Source organism: Lindgomyces ingoldianus, assembly GCF_010093535.1.
Source record: "Lindgomyces ingoldianus strain ATCC 200398 unplaced genomic scaffold BDR25scaffold_8, whole genome shotgun sequence".
NCBI classification, from domain to species: Eukaryota; Fungi; Ascomycota; class Dothideomycetes; order Pleosporales; family Lindgomycetaceae; genus Lindgomyces; species Lindgomyces ingoldianus.
The window spans coordinates 1,240,553-1,261,301 of record NW_022985169.1 but is presented as its reverse complement, the minus strand read 5'-3'; the positions used below and the strand labels follow the sequence as shown (position 1 = coordinate 1,261,301).

At 50.5% G+C, this 20,749-nt stretch overlaps 7 protein-coding genes across 7 annotated transcripts; 4 read left to right on the top strand and 3 right to left on the bottom strand.

Moving 5' to 3' along the window:
* Positions 1–529: 529 nt before the first annotated feature.
* BDR25DRAFT_282061 (NADH-ubiquinone oxidoreductase-like protein 21 kDa subunit) lies at positions 530–1,410 on the bottom strand. Its single transcript, XM_033687937.1, has 3 exons — positions 1,146–1,410; positions 980–1,090; positions 530–901 (listed from the first exon to the last, which is right to left on the bottom strand). The coding sequence occupies exons 1-3, from the start codon at positions 1,385–1,387 to the stop codon at positions 592–594; spliced, it is 663 nt and encodes a 220-aa protein (XP_033550777.1). The 5' UTR covers positions 1,388–1,410; the 3' UTR covers positions 530–591.
* Positions 1,411–1,523: 113 nt separating this feature from the next.
* BDR25DRAFT_301994 (uncharacterized protein) lies at positions 1,524–2,577 on the top strand. The gene is made up of 6 exons (XM_033689702.1): positions 1,524–1,556; positions 1,620–1,675; positions 1,732–1,746; positions 1,912–2,062; positions 2,130–2,195; positions 2,245–2,577. The coding sequence occupies exons 2-6, from the start codon at positions 1,628–1,630 to the stop codon at positions 2,268–2,270; spliced, it is 306 nt and encodes a 101-aa protein (XP_033550776.1). The 5' UTR covers positions 1,524–1,556; positions 1,620–1,627; the 3' UTR covers positions 2,271–2,577.
* Positions 2,578–3,154: 577 nt separating this feature from the next.
* On the top strand, positions 3,155–7,803 carry BDR25DRAFT_126217 (uncharacterized protein). The gene is made up of 3 exons (XM_033683773.1): positions 3,155–3,288; positions 3,432–3,694; positions 3,745–7,803. Exons 2-3 carry the CDS (start codon positions 3,446–3,448, stop codon positions 7,711–7,713), a joined length of 4,218 nt encoding a protein of 1,405 aa, XP_033550775.1. The 5' UTR covers positions 3,155–3,288; positions 3,432–3,445; the 3' UTR covers positions 7,714–7,803.
* A 1,526-nt stretch (positions 7,804–9,329) lies between these two features.
* On the top strand, positions 9,330–9,722 carry BDR25DRAFT_162768 (uncharacterized protein; the record flags this gene model as incomplete). Its single annotated transcript, XM_033684060.1, has 2 exons — positions 9,330–9,523; positions 9,587–9,722. Coding segments are annotated over 2 exons (330 nt in total), but the record flags the coding sequence as incomplete, so codon positions are not given.
* A 386-nt stretch (positions 9,723–10,108) lies between these two features.
* BDR25DRAFT_301992 (uncharacterized protein) lies at positions 10,109–11,569 on the bottom strand. Its single transcript, XM_033689701.1, has 2 exons — positions 10,688–11,569; positions 10,109–10,632 (listed from the first exon to the last, which is right to left on the bottom strand). The coding sequence occupies exons 1-2, from the start codon at positions 11,134–11,136 to the stop codon at positions 10,215–10,217; spliced, it is 867 nt and encodes a 288-aa protein (XP_033550773.1). The 5' UTR covers positions 11,137–11,569; the 3' UTR covers positions 10,109–10,214.
* Positions 11,200–18,935, top strand: BDR25DRAFT_392309 (uncharacterized protein; the record flags this gene model as incomplete). The annotated part of the gene is made up of 51 exons (XM_033698201.1): positions 11,200–11,226; positions 11,255–11,279; positions 11,309–11,566; positions 11,629–11,759; positions 11,798–11,859; positions 11,895–11,947; positions 11,985–12,260; positions 12,329–12,384; positions 12,432–12,576; positions 12,606–12,684; positions 12,749–12,877; positions 12,919–12,997; positions 13,086–13,326; positions 13,396–13,481; positions 13,510–13,544; positions 13,577–13,671; positions 13,738–13,807; positions 13,872–13,960; positions 13,987–14,074; positions 14,181–14,255; positions 14,279–14,355; positions 14,403–14,613; positions 14,646–14,767; positions 14,830–14,936; positions 15,016–15,290; positions 15,324–15,372; positions 15,465–15,605; positions 15,643–15,696; positions 15,724–15,816; positions 15,876–15,983; positions 16,030–16,089; positions 16,138–16,223; positions 16,286–16,309; positions 16,333–16,431; positions 16,493–16,547; positions 16,629–16,749; positions 16,795–16,826; positions 16,859–16,921; positions 16,974–17,048; positions 17,110–17,143; positions 17,199–17,306; positions 17,342–17,415; positions 17,447–17,565; positions 17,604–17,624; positions 17,666–17,680; positions 17,712–17,825; positions 17,906–17,978; positions 18,012–18,094; positions 18,138–18,220; positions 18,268–18,320; positions 18,384–18,935. 51 exons carry the CDS (start codon positions 11,200–11,202, stop codon positions 18,552–18,554), a joined length of 4,899 nt encoding a protein of 1,632 aa, XP_033550772.1. The 3' UTR covers positions 18,555–18,935.
* BDR25DRAFT_301991 (uncharacterized protein) lies at positions 18,294–19,845 on the bottom strand. The gene is made up of 2 exons (XM_033689700.1): positions 18,893–19,845; positions 18,294–18,837 (listed from the first exon to the last, which is right to left on the bottom strand). The coding sequence occupies exons 1-2, from the start codon at positions 19,739–19,741 to the stop codon at positions 18,679–18,681; spliced, it is 1,008 nt and encodes a 335-aa protein (XP_033550771.1). The 5' UTR covers positions 19,742–19,845; the 3' UTR covers positions 18,294–18,678.
* Between the last annotated feature and the right edge of the window lie 904 nt (positions 19,846–20,749).

Below are 20,749 nucleotides of genomic sequence, written 5' to 3'. Positions count from 1 at the left end.
GGTGATCAATTCCCGGTGATTCTGGAGCACAAGGCAGAGGGGCTATATACCTATGGGCTAGAGAGGGTGGTGACTGGGTTGGAGGGGGGGTAGTGGTGGGAGAGTATGGTGGATAGAGGGATGATGCTGTGGAGGGTTGCCTGGTGATTGTTCATCGAGGGGTTGTGGGCGTGTGCGATATTTTAGGAATTTCATGGCTGTCACGCGAGCGGTGGGTTACAACAGAAGAAAATATAGCGGCGGAGGTAGGGGAGCATTTATCGGTGCGGAGACAGGGCACAAAACAGTGATAGAGGACCCAGTGTCTCTTGGCTGGGCTTCCAGGGTGGGAGAGCGTTGTGACCCTAACTGTGTGGATGCTAAAAGCCATTATCCTTGTAGAAGATGAAGAGGCGGAAAAACAGAGGTGGGAATACGTTAGATAAGAAGAAGACAGGATGGGTCGTGCACCCTTTTTGCGTGCCAGCTCTCTCACAGCAGTTGAAGCATATCATTATATCACGATGTCGAAAGAGAGGAGGAGAAAGAAACAAAGCAACAAGAAAGCATATCGAGATCTTTATTTACAAATGGCGCTGTGTCCTTACTAATCTACTTTGTCCTGATGATCTTCAACTTCTTCGGGTAATGCACGAAATTATTCGCATACGCCTTGGGCACGAACTTGCGCTCGTTCGGCTCCTGAATGAAGTACTCATACCCCTGCTTATTCGCAAAGATAATGGCGTCCTCCTTTGTCTTGAATTGTATCCGGTGTCCTTGCATGAAGTCAGCTGACGATTGCCATCCCATCAGCGGGTTCTCCCATCTGTGACCCTTGGGAAGAGGGTCCCAGTCCATAAGCCAATGGTGTGAGTGCCAGTCGCCGGATTGGGTTGCAGCTTTGGTTGGGCGGTAGATTCTAGGATGTGGGTTAGTGTGTGCCGATACAAGGTGTGCGGTAATGAGTCGCAGGGCAGTGCAAGAGCGATAGACATACCGCACAGTCCGGGCTTGAAGATCTACAGGCGCGCCCGAGAGAACAGCAGCAGCGACAGACTCGCCAGGCTCACTTCCATCCATGACTCGCTTTGGGATTGGGGAGAAATTCCTGTATTCGAGGTTAGGTGATACTGCAACAGAGAGCTAGTCTTGGGGTAGCGTACGAGGTTCGGTAGTCCACTGCAACATTATAGTCAGGCTGATGCTTCGCCATTGCATTTCCTGGGCTCTCAGTTTGGATCATAGAAGATTCGCCGGCCGTTGCACCGGGAGCATCGCCGGGGCCCGTCTTGGGCCTTGGTTCGGTCGCATATGGGCGGTATCTTGGGGCAATGAGCCTGGCTGTGGATGGCCGCACAGCAGCTGGTATTAGCCGGGAGCCAATTGACCTGGGCAACAAGGTCATGGTGGGTGGTATCGTAAGTCTGGTTGCTGAACTTGGAGTTGGGTTCAATGGTCGTGGTGGTGAGGTCGGACGGCCCCATGACTAAGCACCGCAGCCGCAACAGCTTCAACCTCATCCTCGACGATGTCTTCTCCACGTCCAACTCTCCCCGCCCATCTTGCCAGCCCAGGTGTGTTGCCCCATCGCATGCAGACGCACAATCGCAATTCAATTGATGCTCATTGAAAGACAGCCGCCAAGATGAGCTTCATACAAAAGCGCGGTCTCTCGACCCTGATTCCTCCTAAGGTAAAACTCACCCTCTCCTTGATGCACCACTGCAGATCGCTAATGGGCATTCCCAGGTTGCTTCCCCGAATGTAAGACTTATCCGAAACCTATCCCTGATGGAACCGATACTCCCCAATCCAATACCTCCATTTTCTCGGTCGAGCGCAAAAGCCTTCGGCATCCACAACCACCTCCCTCTCCCATCTAGTCCGGCAATGCCATGGTGTCAGGAAATTTGCTGATTAAAAGCGAAGGCTATCGGCGCATCCCCGAATGCTGTCCGCATGCACAAGGTCGTGAACTTCTACGAGAAGCTACCCCGAGGACCCGCCCCCGAGCCGAAGCCGAAGGGCCTGTTGCAGCGATACCAGCATCGATACTTCGGCAACAGGGTGTCTGCCATGCGTGAGTTTTCCTGAACGGATTCAGTGGCGGATTTGCATCGGTTTATGCTAACGGTTGAGGTGTGCAGCCCTCGTCCATGCAATTGCTGCCCTCGCTCTCCTCGGCTACGCACAAAACTACTACTTCCATCTTCGTCAGTCAATCGAAGTCTTCAATATTGGAACGTTGCTTATTCCTTCCAGGTCATCACAAGAACAATGCCCATTAAGCGGACCGCGACTCTCACCTACGGCAACGGTAAGCAGAAAGGGCACCGTGTGTACATATAGAATGTAGTAGATTTCAATGGAGAGTTCTGGCCAATTGCTCTCATCACACAAACCCGGAGAAGTTCTCATGGACCGCAAGATTCATGGTAATGGCGATATGTCTCATAGGAAGCAAACCTGTGGGTCATGTCGTGCATTACAATCCTTCACCATCAGGAGGCCCACTAGGGCCGTGGTAGTTTTTGTTAGTGAGGAAGTTCCGCATGCTCCAGCGATTATGACAGTAGAAAGTACAGCATACTATCCCCTAACATGGACCATCCCCAGGATAAAGCCTATTTGTTAAACGTCTTGCTTGAATCGGCGAGAGCGTCAGGGAGAGCCCCAGCATCAACAGGATGCAAAATTCCGCTCTAAATCACCCGTCATGCTCCACTTCAGAGTGACGAGATGCAGTATGGTGAAGAGCCTAGTCTGTGCTACTGTCGGCCCGAGTGTGAATGCTGTTCAGGCTCTTGCTTGTTCCAACTTAGAATTTTCCAGAACTGTTCCCCACGCGAATAGAATGAATCATAGTTATATGAATGAATAACACCATAACATTCAGGGAAAAGGTAACGCTCCCCGTTCAAAAGGGCTCCCGTTTCGGTGTGGCTTGCTGTGTTCCCGAAGGAGTGACCACAGCCCTGCGCTTTGATTCGACGCTTCGGTTGCCAAGACCTACCTCACCTTGAAGCCAGCCAGCACGTCGTGACACACGCTCTCCTAAGTACATCAACACCAGAACTGGCCATAACCCGACGGCCTTCCTCCCCTCCACCTCCCCCCCAGACGGAGTCTCCCTCTTATTTGACGACATCACCGCTTTCGAGCCGTCTCCAGTTTTCCGCAACAGCGCGATCGACGACCCTCTACCCCAACCTCCGCCCACGCCGCGCAAGCCTCAGAGCCCGCAGTCGACGTTTCTGCGGAAGCGCCTACTACCTCTCCGTGGCGATCTCTAGATTCTGACATTAGGTACATATACTTATTTCCTTGCCTGCCGCGTTGCGCAATACATGGCCGTCCGGTCGCCATGCGGCCGCACTCGTCATCACCTATCTTCGAGCCCTTAGATAGAGACAACCATTCTGACAAAGAGCCTCTTGCGGCCGATGCAGTCCCGCAAATTGTTATGGCAGAGCAGATCACCCACGATGTGGTAAAGGAAGCACAGTCGATGGGTGTAAACTCGCCCATCGACGACCCTGCGACAACTACCAACAACTCCGCCGGCGTCGGCGAGGCGCTCTCTGATTCCACGACCGCCGAACCCAAGCCTTCAGAAGCCATTCCTACGACATCCACAAACGCTACGAGTACAAACGCAGATCAGGTTGGTGGTGCACCAAGGTCAGACAAGGCAGGAGGACATGTTTCGGCTGTAAGTCACGGTGGCACGGGCGATGCGCCCAACAATACTAACCTCGGTAGGCTCCCGCCCCGGACTCTGGCAAACAACAACGATCTGATACAGTGCCGAGGGAGAGAAATGAGTTGCTTGTCAATGGCGACTCGGGCGAGCAGTCCCCTGCCGAGGATGGGACGCAGCAAGCAATTGGAGAGGCCAGTGGTGGTTCGGATACGGACATTAGTCGTCCAGGCAGTGTGGATCAGGCAAAGGAGAGGGGAAGCGGCCACCTGCGATCAAACTCAGTGAAGAAACCAGCCGCGTTCAAGTCTGTGTCCGTGACGAAGAATTTCTTGGCCAAGTCTGCCGTTTCCACGCCATCTGCACGGCCTGGAGAGAAGGTGGCCCCGGCAGGACAAACGAGTGCGTCGACGCAGCAATCAGCAAAGCCCCGGCTAGTGGCAAAGTCTGGTAGCGGGATGGGCAACGTACCTCGTTCATCACTTTCGAAGCTGAATGGCGCTGGTACCGGGCCTGACGCAAGCAAGGTGTGGAATAAGAACCAACCAATTCCACCACCCCCCCCCAAGCAGTTCACAGACGAAGAACTTAAACAACAATACGGCATCCATCTCGCAACCCGTTTGCAAGCAGACGAGGCAGGCAAGGAGGCGAAATGGGCAGATATTGACGACGATGAGGATGACTGGGCACCGGACACCGTTCAGTGGATGGACGGGACAAAATCTACGGTTGCTGCTGTAGAGAATCAACCCCCGCCTCAGGAAGAACCAAAGCCTGCCCCAACAGAGACACCTCTTGAGGCCTCGAAATCGGTACCGGCTCTGGCCACGAACACGCAACGACCAGGCTCAACCACTGGAACGAAGACGATCCTTAAGCCTGGTGCCTCTCTGTCAGGCTCAAACAAAGCCGGTCTAGTCCTGAAGGGGCAGCCTGAGAAACCAACCCTGGTGGCTAAACCCTCCACCACCGCTCCAGTCAAGTCGCCCTGGGCTCCGTTACCACCTGTGGAGAAGGTCTCACCAATACAGATCAGTCCGCCCGTGCAGCACGCCCCACCTCGATACTCTCAGCGAGAACCACACGGATATGATACTTTGCCACCACCACCTGGGCCTGCGAAAGAAATTGCTCCTGACGATTTTAATCGGTCATGGCGGGATGACCGTGGCAGTAGGGAGCTCTTTAATTCCCACAGCGGTCGCTACGAACCTGTAAACGAGATGCGCCGTGGCTCCTTCCGCGACAATAACAGCTTCCGGCAGCAGCCCTCGGTCCTCCAGCGGCCTTCCCAAGATGGCCCAGCGGAGCCATCAGCCGCATTTCAAACTTCGCGAATGAGTGCAGATGGTCCCGCCTGGGGTCGAAGGCGAAACTCTTCTAACGTGAGTGGAGGTAGCGGTCGTCGCATGTCTTTTGACAGACGAGCCCCGGACCTTCCCCCAGTACCAACGAACATGCAACGACGGGAATCACAATCTATCAACGGTTCAGAGGCTGCAACTCCAGGCACTCCTCGTCAAACTTTTGCAAAGACCCACCTTTCCGACTCCTACCACGCAGGATCTGACCCGCACGTCTCCTTCACTCAGAGGTCGTCGCCAAATGTGTCACACGTGCAACCGGCTTCCCCTTATGGATCCGTAGGCTCATCGGCCGCTCCGGATGGTGCGGCGCCGGGTGGCCCCGTTCAAATGGAGAGTGCTGTAGAGGTTCAGAATCGTCTTATGCGTGAAAAATTAGAGCGTGCGAGACTTGCAAAGCAGAAAGAGAGGGAAGCCGAGGAGAAGGAGGAAGCTGAGAGGAAAGAACGCCTGCGTAAGAAGCTTGAGGCAATGGGATTGGCCAATGAACCGAAATCGAAACCGAAGGATCCATCGCCAACACGATCCTCACCTCCGAAGGACAAGACAGTACCAGCTCCTATGCAATCGCCGCCGAAGCCTCCCGTGCCAACTTCAGAGGGAGAAGTTGCACAGTATGGTATGATGAAGGTCCACCAGCCTCATCCAGTAAAGAAGCCATTCCATGGAGATGTCACGTTAGCGGCACCAAAGTCGTCGAGAGGTGCAGAGCTATGTCCTAAACCAAGTCCTTCTCCAGTGAAAGTTCAAGCCGAGGTTCAGCCGAAGACCGCAAACTCCCTCTTCGAATCTTCATCTACGTCCGCGAACAATCTCAATCACGACAACAACAAACACAATAACGCTCAATTGGAACAATCGCAAGCGCAACAATCTGAGGCCGAAGCCCGTGCTACCCCTCAAGCGCATAAGTCGACCCATCATCATCCACCAACTACTTGGTCAACCTCACTTACTCAACAACCTCGAGCACCTTGGTCTGGGATATCATCTGCACCTTCGTCCAACGTTTGGGGCCCTCCTCAAATCAAAGATAGAGCTCTTGGAAACGGCACGTTTGACTCTGGCTACACTCGAGGCCAACCTCACCCCACAGCACAACAACACTCTTCACAGCCGCAGCCTGGCCCACCACCCGCCCTTAGTTTGACTGCGTCGCTGAAGCCATCGCCATCGCAGCCGCAGATTACTTCAAACCCCCCATTTGCACAGCAAACAATGTACACGCAAACGGAAACAATGCCTGCTCCACAAGTCAACATGGGGCCTAAACCTGTTGGAAATCTCACCGTGACTGGATCTATCGCTCCGCGACGACAAGAATTGAGCGGCTGGGGCAACTTCACTGCTCAAATCCATCGTGATGATCGAGACATGGCTGTGAAGGCACGAGAGAACCTCGAGCGCATGGGTGGCGAGACAATGCGTCCTGAATTCCGCGAGACTTACAAAGACCAACAAGGCAAAAAGCAAGAGGTCGTACATGGTCGGGTTCCTGGTAATGCTACTCCAGAAGTCTCTCAACCTACTGTTGCCCCCAATATGAAGACAAACAATGCCACGGCTCTCAACGAATCTTCATCCTCACAACCTGTCATCAGCCAAGGCGGCCACCTTCAACCCACCGGTTCAACTGCACGCTCATCGCGCTTCTTCCCTCGTCCAGCCGAGGCGACGAACCAATCGTCAACGACTTCAAGCAAGTCGGATTCCCCCCCACCTCCCGAGACCGAGTCCCATCCAGCCTTCACCGGCGACACTGAACACCCGGTTGTGAAGATGCCCAAGCCATCCCCTCGTGTACGACTTCCTCCTGCTGCTACCGATCCTGTTGTTCCTGTAGAAACACCTGTCAGCATGCCAAATCGGGCTCGTATGAGCTTTGGCGCACGACCACTTGCTCTTGATCCGGAGTGGCAAGCTCGCTTCAATGGTCTTCTTGGGAAATCGCCGCCATCCTCGGTGCCGGCTCCGATCACCAGACCCTCCAACATTCAGCCAGCACTCAATGCTCGGCCAGGTTCGCTCGCTGTTAGTGCGTCATCGAGAGCACCCCTCGAGGTTCGTGAGAGCGTCGCGCCTGCTACTGTTTCATTGCCAAACAGCATCGCAAAGAAGATATTTGCAGAGGACGATAACCGCGACGTCACCACTCGTGTCAGCGCCGAGGAAGTCTTGCTTGAGGAGCGCGAGTTCGGCTCACTGCCAGAAGTGAAGCTTTCCAAAGTTCCTCATCTTGCAGCTAACGAGCCCCCTGTTGGATTCCCATCTGTTCATCCCGACTCCAAGTTTCACCGAACTTTAGATGTCACGACAAAGCCGGTCTTGAATGTACGTGATATTGATCACAATGCTGAGAGCATCGATATAGTCATTCGACTGAATAATATGCGAGAGCCCATTACGAAGGCGGTACCAAGAAAGCGCAGTAGTCGAAAAGGCGCTGGCTCCAAGCCAAAGCGCACCTTCACCCCCACTAGTGCTACTCCTAGCAACTCCCAACCTCAGCGCTCGTCACGCAAACCATCCGGTTACCAAGGTCAAGGTTCAAACAACCACAACAATCCTCGCCCACCTTCTGGCGGCAACGGATGGAACTCCACCCGCTCTACCCCACCACATAATAACAACAACTGGACTAGACGCCCTGCTCCTGTCCATTGAATCTTACCTATTCAACTCATATAAAGACTGCGACTCCAATTGATCGTATCTGAACCTTGGACCTCTCCAGGACCTTGCCCCTTCTGAATCCGATATGGTGTTCGAGTCGACTTCGTTGAACGACCGACGAGCTGCATTCGGAAGGGAGGTGCAATCGACTTGGGTACCTCCTTGTATTTCATGTCTTTCCCCATTCTCACTTTATACCTTTTTCGGCTTCGGCTTCCCTGTACCAAAACTATATCTCCGGTGCACAACGGCCAACTTCTTTCTTGGTGCTGCGTTCTCCAACATTACCATACTTGGACTAGCGTCTCGATCGGCTTCATCGTCGCTGCTCACGTCCTCGATCCTGGGATGGAATTTCACACGGTCATACATGCATGCGTGTTGCTTGCTGTTCCTTTTTCTACCCCGAAGGCGCACAGTCTTCTAACATCACTTCTCTATCTATCTCCCGAATAGCTTGTGTTCGAGTGCTAGGATCCTGGTTAACGGGCTTGTTTCCACTCCAACCTGTTTCGGTTTCACCTTTCTAGCGAGCTAGATGGTATAGGTGGATGGATGAATCTGACGCATGGGATGGAATGGATTGGCAAGGGTCCAGCATTGCCGATAGATGCTTTTGTGCAAATAATACCTGGAAATTCATAATCTGTGTGCCTGTGTGCCTGTGTGCGTGACGTCGATCACGCGACCTTTAGAGCCGTGGCAATTGATCAAAGAATGATTTTTTTTTTCCTTCCTACTTCCACACAACAGCCTAGAGTTGTGGATCTTCCTGTATGATTAACGTATGACTTTTTCTATCCGCTCGTGGTAGCGCAGTGGATCCTTCCCGCTGGTGTCTTGCCCGAAATGAAATTATTGTCACCCGCTAATTAAGCTTTGGTAGCCTAAACCATGCATCTTCCAGCTTCGTATAAAAGGACCCCGGTCGCCCAACACCGTACCACTCTTCAAGGTTGCAACCTCTGATTTTCAACTTTAGTGCTTCATTCACGTTTCCTCCGGATTACATGAGACGAATGAGTGCATAATAAAGAGCCACGCTTGGCGGATTCGTGCTCTGGATCTGGATAAGACTTCCGTTCGTTGTTCTCTCGGTTTCTCGTACGACACGATACGGTTTTTCGTTTGTTTGTGGAAAGGGGGAAGGGTTTACAGGAGGGCAAAAGAGAAGGACTGGGTTTGGCAAAGGCATTATTACAGATCTATGTCTTCTGCTTTCCTAGCTGGATTGGGGTGGTGCTAGATCCGCGCCGTAGGGTTTCGATTGCGAAATCCGTATTCTTGTCCCCCACTCGATATCCAAGGCCTCCTCTGAGACTAGGTTTTCATGATTTCTTTGGACTGCGCACCCGAGCATCTTACCACCAACACTGGACTTTCTAGTATCACAAAACTAGCGGGCACGTAGGACTCGATCTCCAATCCATTCCAATCCATCGTCTATCAAACATCCCACTAGCACACCTCGCGATCGCAGGAGGTACCTAATTTCTCCCTATCAAACAAAAAAAAAAAAAAAAATAAACAACCCATCCTCTTCTCCCCACATCATGCCCTCGCTCAAAAAATCCCTAAAACGAATCTTCCACACCTACCCAGGAGGAAACCGCAATCCCTACCTCGACCCCTCAAATCCCAACTACAACCCCACACAACCTCCCCCTCCAACAACACCCTCAAGGGCCTTCAATCGCACCATCTTGGCATCGCCACGGGGATCTAGCGATTTCTTGGCCGAAGCGAGGGAAACGGTTGGAAGAGATCGAGTAACTGGGAAACGCATTGTTAGTGCAAATGGGTATCAACAGGATGCAAGCCGGTCGGCTCCAGATTTGAGGGGTGATGAAGGAGGACTTGGCAGGGGTAAGGATAGGGATAGGGGGAGGGGTAGGGGAACGGAGGAAAGGAGTGCGTATGCCGACCACAGTAGTAATATCAGAATCAGAAGTGGGACAAAATATGATCTATTTGTGCAGGAAATGAAGGAGAGGAGAGAAGGCAATTTTAAGGTCCCCGAACAAGGGTATTATGCTCCGCCACCGAGGGAAATGGTGGAGTATTTTGCGGGTGAGGCAGCAGTGGGTTTGGAACTGCGAGGGGCGATCCAGTCGAATGTGCAGTTGGGGAAGAAGAAGAGGAAGAAGAAGAAGAAGTGAGAATATGGTGTTGTTCTTTGAAGTTCTTGTTTGGTTCTGGGTGCGCGTGGATGAGTGGAAGGATTTTGGAGAATGCATCTGCTTTAGTATTAACAGATACCCCGTTATTCTTTTGAACTGGTCTTTCAAGTCCGGGCCTCACCGGCTTACGGGTATAGGTCTGACACAAATCACACCCCTCTTCGAGAAGATACTCCAAGTTACCAACTAGTGCAGATGCATATACCGAATTGAAGTGATATATTCGACTTGTATTCTGGAATAAAGACGCCCTTTCCATTAGGTATAATGAAGTAAACAGCCATGGAATTTCGCCTTTAAATGCCACAAAGTTTAACTCTGCTTGAAGTTCTGTTTCACACCACTAGCAAACCACGTATCCCTATTCGCACTTGCATCCCACGTCCCATTTTTCAGCAAACAGTTCCCTCCTGGGTCTCCGTCTTGCACCATGTCGGTCAGGTTCGCGCCGTATGCTACGCCTCCACACTCAGTCAGGTTCGCACATCGGTCCATGCATGATTTAAATGTGTATTCGGTGAAGATGCCGAGGTTGACGACCGGTCTACCGTTATTTTTGGTGCCAGCTGGTTCGCCGCGTCGACATGTAATGTTGAAAGTAGCGCCTCGAGCAAGGTAGGGTTGTTTAAGCTCGCGCGGCGTTGCGGCAGGTGCGCCGGGGGCAGTGGCGGAGGCAGGCGAGCAGGGTAGTTTGGCCATGCCTGATGTGCCGGAAGTCACGTATGGGGGTCTACATAGAAAGATTAACGAGAAGTTTTGTGATGAGAAGGGAAAGGAAAACCTACTCTGGGTTCGAGTTTTGTTTCGCGTAGTAACCTCCTACTCCACCGCCGACCGCACCGCATATTATGACTATTACCACCACGACAAGGACTATTATAAATGTCCTTCGCTTCATCCCACACGTTCTCTTCCCCACTCCTGAATGTTTCTCCAGAGGTACAGGTATCAGTCCGCTCTCGTCACCTGGTATTGCCTGCTTTCCTACGACAAAATAAGGAAATCCATACGCTGCTGGTCTACTCTCTGAAGTCGTCGGTTGGGGATACGGTCCATTGGGGTCCACCTGCAAGCCCTCTACCTCGCGATTCGCGAGATGCACCTCGGGCGCTGAATTCTCTAGCGGCGGACTTCGCGAAGTAGTCGCCGGAGCTGTGTAAATGGGGGCAGGTGCATGGTTAGGTGACGTCGGCGTGTCTTGAATCACATTGATATTCGGGAGTTGTGCGGCCATGGAAGTTTTTACACGATCGGAAATAATTGGGGGTTGTATACTGCTTTGGCATTGCAAGCTTTGATGTGTGATTGCGAAAGCGAAAGGAAAGTTTCCAGCCTTAAACCGGCCATGTAAGCCAGGCGTCCAGCATGCCGCAGATCGTTGCAAGTATGATGTTCGGGTCCGTCAGTCCAGCATCCAATTGACATGCAACCACGCAAGAAACAGTTACAGCTCGCGCTTACTGGTTTACCGATCCGGAAACTTGGGCAATTGGTGAGGTCGGCGGTTCCGAGTGGCTCGACAGAGGGGTTTGAGAAACATTTTGATTTGTCGATTTGCTTGTGCGGGAGAATTTCGCGAACCGCAGGCCATCATGATGTGGAGTGGGACGGAGTTGGGACGGACTGCCTAAAAACAGCATGTGAGAGAGCCGCCAGTCTTGGGAGTCACGAATGATGCGCCAATGGTACGATGAAGGGGTGTGGCTGGGTTCTAAAAGGGGCTGAGGCGGTCTTTCGCCTCGTGATGGCGTACGTGGAAAAGTCAGTAAGATTCCAGAAACAGCTCCTGGTCACCCCACGAAGATAGTGTTATGTTTAGGAATAGAGGCGGAGTTTGGCTTGCTGTTGATGATCTCCGTAAGGAGCCGGAGATTTGACTAGCGTGGCCACGTGAGTTCCAAGTCTTAGCGGGCTCTTATCTTGACCTCAGATTATCATTCTTTCCATTCAACACAATGTCACGCTACATGTCTAATTGATGGCTTCATGGAGCAAAAACGATCGAGAGGAGTCTCGATACTTAGGATCTTCGCTCTTCGAATCTAGTCCCACTAATATCATATGTTCAGGGTGTGTGACCAGCCGAAAACACCTCCGCAAATGCAACGAAGCCAAACCTAGCTGCAGTAGATACACTAGTTGCAATATCGAGCGCAATTATGCACGTAATTTACTTTTGGAGAATGGTCCATGACTTCCTCGAGCGCAGCATCAGATTTAACGTCGTCAGTCCCAGTTACGTCCAGTCACCTTTCAACCTCAGTTACACGTTCTTCGCCTTTGAGGACCATCCAAGGGCACACGGAAGGCCAAGTCGAAGAAATTCCACAACCGTCTCCAAGATGAGCAAAGAGGGAAGTCTGGTGTGAACGCGAGTTCACGATTCAGCGTGGAGAACGATTGACCCATCGACATCCCACCATCAGAGCCAAGTCCAGTAGCTGACTCTGAAGTGTACTTTGATTCTGCGGCCGAGGAGTCTGTCCCTAATCCATCTGTATTTAGCTGAAGACAATGGAACCTAAGTAGTGCCTTCTACCAAGATATATGCTCTGTTCCAAGCCACTGGTGAGAGTATTACCAATACATATTGTACGATATCGGGTGTGGTCAGTTGGAATCACGGCTAACAAAATAAAAATCCTCCGCTCTGTATCTCTCATCATTCCGGCATGTGACAGTCCCCAGATTGATTCCCGACAGCCTACAGTGCTTGCATTGTCGTCTCCAGTTCCCATGTCCACAATCCTGTCCCTTTCAACTACCTACATGCACCTCCGACGTAGAGTGCCTGTAAAGCTCACCCTTGACCTCTAATCGCGGGCCCTCACAACCCTCCACAATAGCTTGTGTTCTTTGTCGAATCCAGATTCACTCAGAATTCGTGATGAAACATCGTGCCTTAAACGAAATATTCTAGCCACTACTCTTCTTCACATAACCGTTGGAATTGCTAATGGAGGCAGAGAAGTCTGGTCGCATATAAATTGCGCCTTACACTTGTTTCGGGAACTAGGTTACGAAACAGGAAAACCAACGTCATCAATAGGCACCGCTTTAGTTTAGCAAATGACATCTATACGTCCCCCCCTTTTGTGACTCTCATTCTAGTTCTTAAACCAAGAGGACGAATCTGATGATTCGTCGCCGACATCTTAAGAAACGACAAGATGCCCACAATAGGTAATATCCTACCTAGCCAGAATATTCCATCTCGCTGCCGATCAAACCGACAGTGCTCAGTACTCCACGCTCATGTCTCAAGTTCGTGAACTGGAACCGGACCTCGACATATCAGCTCGAAAACTATTCACCAATGACACAACGCTACCACCACCGCGACGACATTCGAAAACGCTGGGGCAATGCTTCTATTGGAGGTCCGTTATTCTCTTGCAACTCTGGGTTTTCGGTGACACCCTAAGTTCGGACCGCATACAGCCAACGCTTGCCACTTTAACCTACCTCATTGAATACTTACTAACTAGGTGAGGGCCAGATTCCTCTTATCGCTTCCACTTTACATTACTCTCCACGAGGCTATTGATCCACAACGTGCTCGAATGCGGCTCCGAAGCTGTCAGTTGACTATCGAATATCTTTCTAGAACCGAGAGGCAATGGCGGCTGCTTTCTATGACATGTGGGCGAATATGGACAGATTAGATGTCACAGGAAGGAGTTCACTAATGAGTCAGCAAAGGGGAAATTTCGTGGAGGACAGAGCACTCTTCATCTGTTAAAATGCTACCCAACATCAATGGCCAAGGGTCACAATTAGTAGCTTAAGAGAATGAAGCTGAATTCATACGTTAGGGTGTAAATGAAGAAACAAGTCACCGGGCGCTACAATATCGCCCGGCCTTTTCTGAATTGCGAGGTCTTGTACACCGATTTCATTGTTGAGTCTCGAACGGTTATCTTCATTTTTATAGCTTCTAGGATGAGCAGAGTGCCTCCGGCCTTCGAGGCCGAACCTACATCGATGTTTAGCTTCTAAATCTTCGCATTTATGCTTGCGACAACGCAAGTTTGGAAGCTGTTACCGCGTCAAGGATGGTAAGAACATGTGACTTGAATATTAGGATTACTCTCCATTCTCGACTTCCTTACTACCAATATCGGGCTTCGGTTTCACGTTCCGGACTGTTTCTATGTTCCATATCTTCAACTGTTCATTTTGCTTACACAGGCTAACTTAATAAGAAGCCTGTTGAAGAAACATAATCCGCTATAATACAGGACTCTTACTAGAACTTGTCAACCACATTCATCGTAGGGTAGCCTGTAAGGACATCAGTCGCAGAAGAAGGTTAGAAAACATGATAACGAAGGTCGTGCTTCATAACCGAGCGTTTCCATGATGGTCTCTAGCAGAGCAAGATTCGTAATTGGACCTTGTAAATTATTAACAACAAGGTCCATTGCATTGCATTCAAATCTGTACAACGACTGTCACCATAGGCCATTCTAAATGAGAGGATCTGAAGATTTGCATTAGCAATCAGTCTACCTCACAATCTGACCGTTTACGCTCGCATCGAAGGGAGTGGTTATCATAGCTCCGTTGCCGAGCCAGGTACCTATTTGAATGTTTTCTCCAGTGGAGAAAGACAAGCCTGTGAAATTCCAGGGTCGGGATTGTATTCACTGGCTGGATTCTCTGCATACGCGCGAACCTCGATGGAGTGGCAATTTGGAGTACTTCTTTCGTGAGACGATAACCGACCATTTGCCTGTCTAGGGCGTCCACATACTTCGGCATCATACTGCAACAAAGTCCAGTGACACCATGTTCAACTTGCAATTTCGTGTTCATCTCAGTGAAAAAAGCCATTAATTTCAATATCAACCGAAAACTCGACCGTCCCTGTAGATTTGTATATAATTAATTGCGCTAGGGAGATTTATGTTTCAGCCGTTCCCAGACTTCTGGATACTTGAGCGCATACAGACTCGGCGACTCCCTGAGAACTTTCTGACGTCCCCTCTAGATAGAGCACTCTCCTTCCCCGAACCAAAGCACATCGCCTTGGTCGCTGCCAAGTACTAAGTCTCAACACGCCTTCCATTTTCCGCGGACTTCTCAAAGAAGATAAAGAGTCTTTGAATAGATTTTCTCATCTACTTCAAGCTGTTGTTGCAGCACTTCCCAGTTCTTCGGGATTGCAACAAACACAAAACTCCATGCCTCTCAAGCGGTAGCCTTCACTATGACTAGAGAATCTAGGCTTTCGGCTTCACAGGCTGCCTCACGGACGCCCGTAATTGTGTCTATTTCCAGGACAACAGAAACTTGTGCATCGATAGCAAGTTCTCTTGCTCTGTATTTCAAACCAAGTTCTGTAATTGTTTCTGGAGATAGACCGACTAATACAATCCTTGATTGGTGCAGCGACTGTGTAACTTTGATATAAGGAAGTAAGATCGTGCAGTATCTTCCGCTGTCTAAAACCTTCTCCTATATTGCAGTTCACCAAAACTTTAGATATTAGTGTCTTCACTCTGAGGCTAATCCCAACCCTCCCCTGAGAGGATTTGCTTTTAAGAATTTTCTTCTTAGCTTTCGCTCAGCGGACGAAATGCTGTCTGGATTGGGCTATCGCCGATTTCACACTTAGCTTGCGTCGTGCTACTCCACTTTCCTCCCCAGACGGAATTCCCTCCAAGTGAAGTGCGAGTGTCATATGTATTTACGGTTTCAGTCGGAATTGGGCTTCTAGGGCTGCGAATGCGACTAGTTGTTTGGGAAAGTTGGTGGGATGGTTGTTCTGATTGAATTCCTCGTCGTTGTCGTTTTAACCTCATTCTGATTGGTTCAGCTTACTGACTCTGACAATGTTCATGGACCTTCACTTTTCTACAAGGCACTTTCAACGTTTAAGGATATTGATGACAATGAAACTAATGCTATAGTTTTGCAGTTTGATTACAAGTCAGGTTCTCACTAGATCAAATAATTGGACCAACGTAGACATTCTCCCAGTCATTGCAGAAACCCGCAATTGCACGGGCAAATGCACGGGCAAATCCTACTTTAGCAGTTGTTGAGACGCTGAATCGCAACCTGTTTAGAGTCGTTGTTTACACGCTAAAGGGTCTCCGCCTGTGTTACTGCAACATACTAGCTTATGGGGTTAGCATATATCGCCAACGGCCTCGGTTCTAGTCAAGCCATTGCAACCATGGTCCTCGGCACATAAATCTCTAGCGGAGTGTGATGGGAGTGTGGCGAGTCAAGGATCCAATACCACCTTGGATTTCATATGATGAGTCTTGCTGCTTTTGGCATGTATGGGGGTTGCTTTGTAGTTATTTTGATGTGTTTTAGCAACTTTATACCGTAAGCTGATAGATTGATAATCCTTGATGTGTCTGTATGAGTGTCTGTGCTGTGTCAGAATCTGAGTCAATTTGTTAAGCAGTAGTAGGATTCAGGTGTGTACTGGGCTGGGTGGTATTGCTATGCGAGTTATGCTGCCGGCGATATTGACGACGTTTCCTCGGATGCCAAATATCTTTCCTGAGAGGTATACCCACACTTATTGATTATATACTTACTTCCCTGAGTGCCTGCTGATGGCTTTCCAGCTTGAACATCACAACGAAAGACTTCATCAGCACAATGATCCACTGCTTCATCTTCGTTTAACCCTACAGTCTCAATATTATTTTTCTCATTAGTTTCGTTTGTGTAGTTTACATCAGTTTAAGCATCTTCATTTAGGCAATAGCTGCAAACGGAGGCGCAGAGAATCTAGTCGCACTAACGCTTGAATTCGGCGCCAGGTATGTCCCCTCATTCTGTCCCCTCTTCCAAAACTCCTCTGCAAACCTGAAGACTGGCGGTCCCAAAGCCTAGCCGACATAACACAGGGAACGCAGTGACACAGCATTCCGTCTCATCCAAGCTATTTGCACCGTGGTAACAACCTACACGAGCGTTCTCAATCTGAGATTCTGACGGGGCTCGATACTCCAAAACGCCATCAGCTGCGCGACGAGGGATCTGGATTGGATGTCCGTTATTTTCTGACCGCATCGCATCCATGTTTGGAATCTTTATCACCAGTGCGACAAGGTCGATGTACGGCGAGATCACTTGGCAGCGCATGACTCTTTGAGGGTACGTTATTTGCGGGATTGGGTTTTTTTTTATGAGTTAGCTTGCTGCAATCTGCGTTGCTTGTTCTGTTGAATCCCCCAAGACGCAAAAAGGCAGAGTGAAACGATGTGACGGATGTGGATTCGCTTACATTAAGCTGTACGTACTAGGTCGACGTTTCTTCTCGTGCAGTAGCCACCGGGATAGATCTAGCGTCCACCATCCCTGAATTCATCGACGTTAGGCGTGGAAGTCTCATACTCGCTATCATAGCAATATCCCAATGTCTCATAGAGCTTAGTCAATGCATTAGGAACGTCCTCCTTGGTCGTTAGGCCCATGGGGATCTTTATCTCGCTGCCCATTGGCGTCTACAATGCTAATTACTGCCTCATTCGCCATCGCCGATGTAAGATCTCGGATTTGTATTTTGAACGAAGAGAGTCGGTATGTTGGTTCTGGTACGGCTTTCATTGAAAGGCTTTTTTGATGTAGTTCTGGTTAATACGTACTTGCATTCCGTTCCATGCCCCGACCATTCTGTTCCATTTGCTTGTTTGTTGTGTGCATAGTTTGTCACGCTAACACACCCTGCAGCAGGCTTCGCGAGCGCCATAAGTAGAAAGAAACTACATGTAGTGTTGATACGGGTTTCCAAGACCTTTTTTTAATCGGTCAGTTACGTGCAATCAATCCTTCCTGGAGGGTCTTACCTGTATTTCCTCTTCTCATAGATTCTGATGTATTTCTAGGTCCTTGTGGTGGGTTCATGATTTATAACATCACCTACTACCTTTTTCCCGTGCTATGGGGCGGCCTGTATGAGGCTTATGAACTCTTGCAAGATATTTGACGGATCATATCTTTACTGCAAGCGCGTTGTGATTCTGATTCACCAGTCCACCCCAGAACCATGCCTTAGCTGAGGATGTATATCCAGGTCGATCCAGAGGTCAAGACACCTTTCAGATCGTCCAGGATAGATTCTAAAATCGTGTAATGCAGCCACATGTCACCTGCATTTTAACTTTTGAGGCGGCTAATAAGGTTCTGAAGCAGTGTGGCTGGGTTCCGAAAGGGGCTGAGACGTAGACTTGAGCCTCGCTCGTGTTGGTGCGGCGCAGGAGGCAGGATTCTGACAGCGCGTAAAAAAGTCTCATACACGTGGCGTGTGCTCAACCCGCAAAGACACTTCCGTCTTTTCACGCGTTCATGTCCAAGCTAGGGCTGGGATCTTGTTAACAGCGCGTTCAATGCAAAGATACAGAGAAGAAGGGAAAACGGCGCGTCGATTTATCCAAAATAAGGTTGTTCGTGTTTATATACACTGATATTGCGATCTTGCAATATCATTCTTGATCTGTCTTATTCAACAAGGCTATGAGCTTTGAGCTCGATCTTTCCAATCTTCTTCTACAAGGTATCATCAAAGCGTACCGAAAACGACGAAAGCCAGCCAGGCAACTCCAAATATGCATGCTGAAGGAGAGGAAAGGGAATGGTGATGCTGGGACAAAAGAAACAGGGTGCGCAATGCTTTGGGAGTAACGCCACACCAAAATTATATACTGTACTACTGAAATTGAAATCCCAAATGTGACCCGGGGTATCATGCAACAACGTAAAGCAATAATCGTACAGGGTCGAACGGTTAAAGAGACAGAAACGAATTTTATGCCAGACGGCCGTTCATCGCACCGCTCAGCTGAGCTTTCTCGTCGCCTTTTATTATCGATGTTTGTTTGGCGGATTGGACGGCAGTGACGGCGAGGGTGGTAAGGGTTAGCACTTCGGAAGAGGCAGCGCCAATAGCGATATAGAATGCGACGCCCTGAGAATGGGTTAGCACATGTCTGCACGGGGTGTGGCTGACGGGGCGGGTCTACCTGTTCTGAGCAGACGGTGCGATACTGGTACCTCCCGTTGCTCATGACATTCTTGTTCGTGCAGGAATACTGGCCGAGGCTCGCCTTGCTGGCCTTGTCCAGTAGATTGTACACGAGCAATGCTGCTACCCAGAGAATGACCCCGAAGCTCCCGGCGACGATGCGGTAGACATCTCGTGAGCGTATTGGCCGGCGGAAGGATTTCTTGAAGGACAAGGCGAGGATGGCGACGGACGCGAGGAAATTGGCAGCGGCGATGGAGAACAACACGATGGTGGGCGCGAGGTTCGTTCTTGCCGGCCACGTCATGGGCAGCTCCCCCTTTCGCAGATCGAGGGACGAGTTGCCGCGGTAGATTTGGAGAGTGTGGACCAACATGCCCGCGACGGCTCCGCTGAGGACGATGATGAGCAGTCGGAGGGCCGATCTGAGGGAACTCAGCCAGGACGGCTTTGCGGAAGTGTCGGAAGGGAGCTGCATGCGTGCACTGAATCGACGAGGTTGTCTGCTGTAACCGTTGTATCGGTCTGGTGGTGGGTAGTAGGGAGGACCGGCAGGCCGCGAGACAGGGAGAGGTGAGGGCTTGGGAGAGGGAATGGGCGAGAGAGGACGATGTTCTTTCAGGCCGGTTCTGGTGGTGGTGTTGTAAGCAACTAGAATTCGGGGCTGTTCACCGGCTAGCGTGGAGGAATCACAGCGTCCGTCTTCCCAAGCAGCGCCACGCTTGCGATCCCGACGGATCGAGTTGAACCTCGAGATAGCTTGGCGGCTGCGCATCCGGTACAGAGAATGCGTTTCAGCAATGTGTATGGGCGTGGTGGTGAGGGAGGGATAGCGAGGGAAGGTCATGGCCACAAGGCAGGGGGGACAGAAGGGACGGGCGTACAGGAATGTCTTAGCCCAAAACGATGCTGAGAGCTGAGCCCGAGGCTGGGGAAACGAGCAGTAGCGGGCAAGAGCGCGGCTGCCTTTGGCAACAGCGTGCCACCGTCAAATATAATTCTCGGACAGCGCCGAAAGGTCATTGCTCCCCTCTGCATCACGGCACGCTTCCCCATGGCGGTGCATTGCGGGCGCTTCCTTTCGGTGGATGTGTTATCGCAGAATTCGCTCTCGAGGGCGTAGGGCTGTGCTGGCCCCTGGTTCTGTTCCGTCCGAGAGCAATGAAGTGAGGTGGTGCACAGGCAGGGGCGCTGGAAATAGTCGCCTGCCGTGCCCAGCCGCCGTCTGATTGGACACATCTCTTGAAACGAACTGCGCCTCCCCGCACGTGTGGATTATGCTGCCCCTTTAAAAAAATAATTCGGAGATTTTTGTTCTTTCTGCAATAGAAGCGTTTAAAGCCTCTAAAGCAGCTATGCGGGAAGTTCTACAATATCGAATACTTTCAATTCACGCTTCAGGACATACTAAAGACAGTCCCAGCTGCTTACAACGTGATGTGCGCTATTCGTCGCCGCGTTGCGACATGCATCCCGAGGTCAACGTGCAAGGGTGTGGGCCGAAACCACCAGGCTTGGCCCCCAGGCAGATTTTAGGATTCAAAACTGCCAATCCCAGGCAGCCAAATATTACATGCTTTCTGATGCTTCAAGAAAGTGCATAACGGACCCTCCACCTGGTGTCCGTCTCATTCAGCATGGTAACGCTTCCAAGGGTGACAAGAACATGAGCAATCCCGGTTTGACCAGTCAACTCACTAGCTAGAATCAAGGAGGACGTCAATAGGATTGAAATTCCTGTCCTAAATTACCCTTGCTCTACGGATTACTCTGGTGAGGAGATGCACTAACTCAAAAGTTCCCTCATGCTATGCAACTATCGTCTTTTCTGCTGCTTGAAGGGCTTCTCTGGTTG

Excerpts from the sequence above, each read along its gene's own strand:
- BDR25DRAFT_301991 (XM_033689700.1), bottom strand. The coding sequence starts at position 19,741 with ATGACCTTCCCTCGCTATCCCTCCCTCACCACCACGCCCATACACATT. Across the intron at positions 18,838-18,892 it reads GCACCGTCTGCTCAGAACAG|GGCGTCGCATTCTATATCGC; the intron begins GTAGACCCGCCC and ends ACCCATTCTCAG.
- BDR25DRAFT_301992 (XM_033689701.1), bottom strand. The coding sequence starts at position 11,136 with ATGGCCGCACAACTCCCGAATATCAATGTGATTCAAGACACGCCGACG. Across the intron at positions 10,633-10,687 it reads AAACAAAACTCGAACCCAGA|ACCCCCATACGTGACTTCCG; the intron begins GTAGGTTTTCCT and ends CTTTCTATGTAG.
- BDR25DRAFT_126217 (XM_033683773.1), top strand. The coding sequence starts at position 3,446 with ATGGCAGAGCAGATCACCCACGATGTGGTAAAGGAAGCACAGTCGATG. Across the intron at positions 3,695-3,744 it reads CAGGAGGACATGTTTCGGCT|GCTCCCGCCCCGGACTCTGG; the intron begins GTAAGTCACGGT and ends TAACCTCGGTAG.
- BDR25DRAFT_301994 (XM_033689702.1), top strand. The coding sequence starts at position 1,628 with ATGAGCTTCATACAAAAGCGCGGTCTCTCGACCCTGATTCCTCCTAAG. Across the intron at positions 2,063-2,129 it reads CAACAGGGTGTCTGCCATGC|CCCTCGTCCATGCAATTGCT; the intron begins GTGAGTTTTCCT and ends TGAGGTGTGCAG. Across the intron at positions 2,196-2,244 it reads AAACTACTACTTCCATCTTC|GTCATCACAAGAACAATGCC; the intron begins GTCAGTCAATCG and ends TATTCCTTCCAG.
- BDR25DRAFT_282061 (XM_033687937.1), bottom strand. The coding sequence starts at position 1,387 with ATGACCTTGTTGCCCAGGTCAATTGGCTCCCGGCTAATACCAGCTGCT. Across the intron at positions 1,091-1,145 it reads GCAGTGGACTACCGAACCTC|GAATTTCTCCCCAATCCCAA; the intron begins GTACGCTACCCC and ends CCTCGAATACAG. Across the intron at positions 902-979 it reads CTTCAAGCCCGGACTGTGCG|AATCTACCGCCCAACCAAAG; the intron begins GTATGTCTATCG and ends CCCACATCCTAG.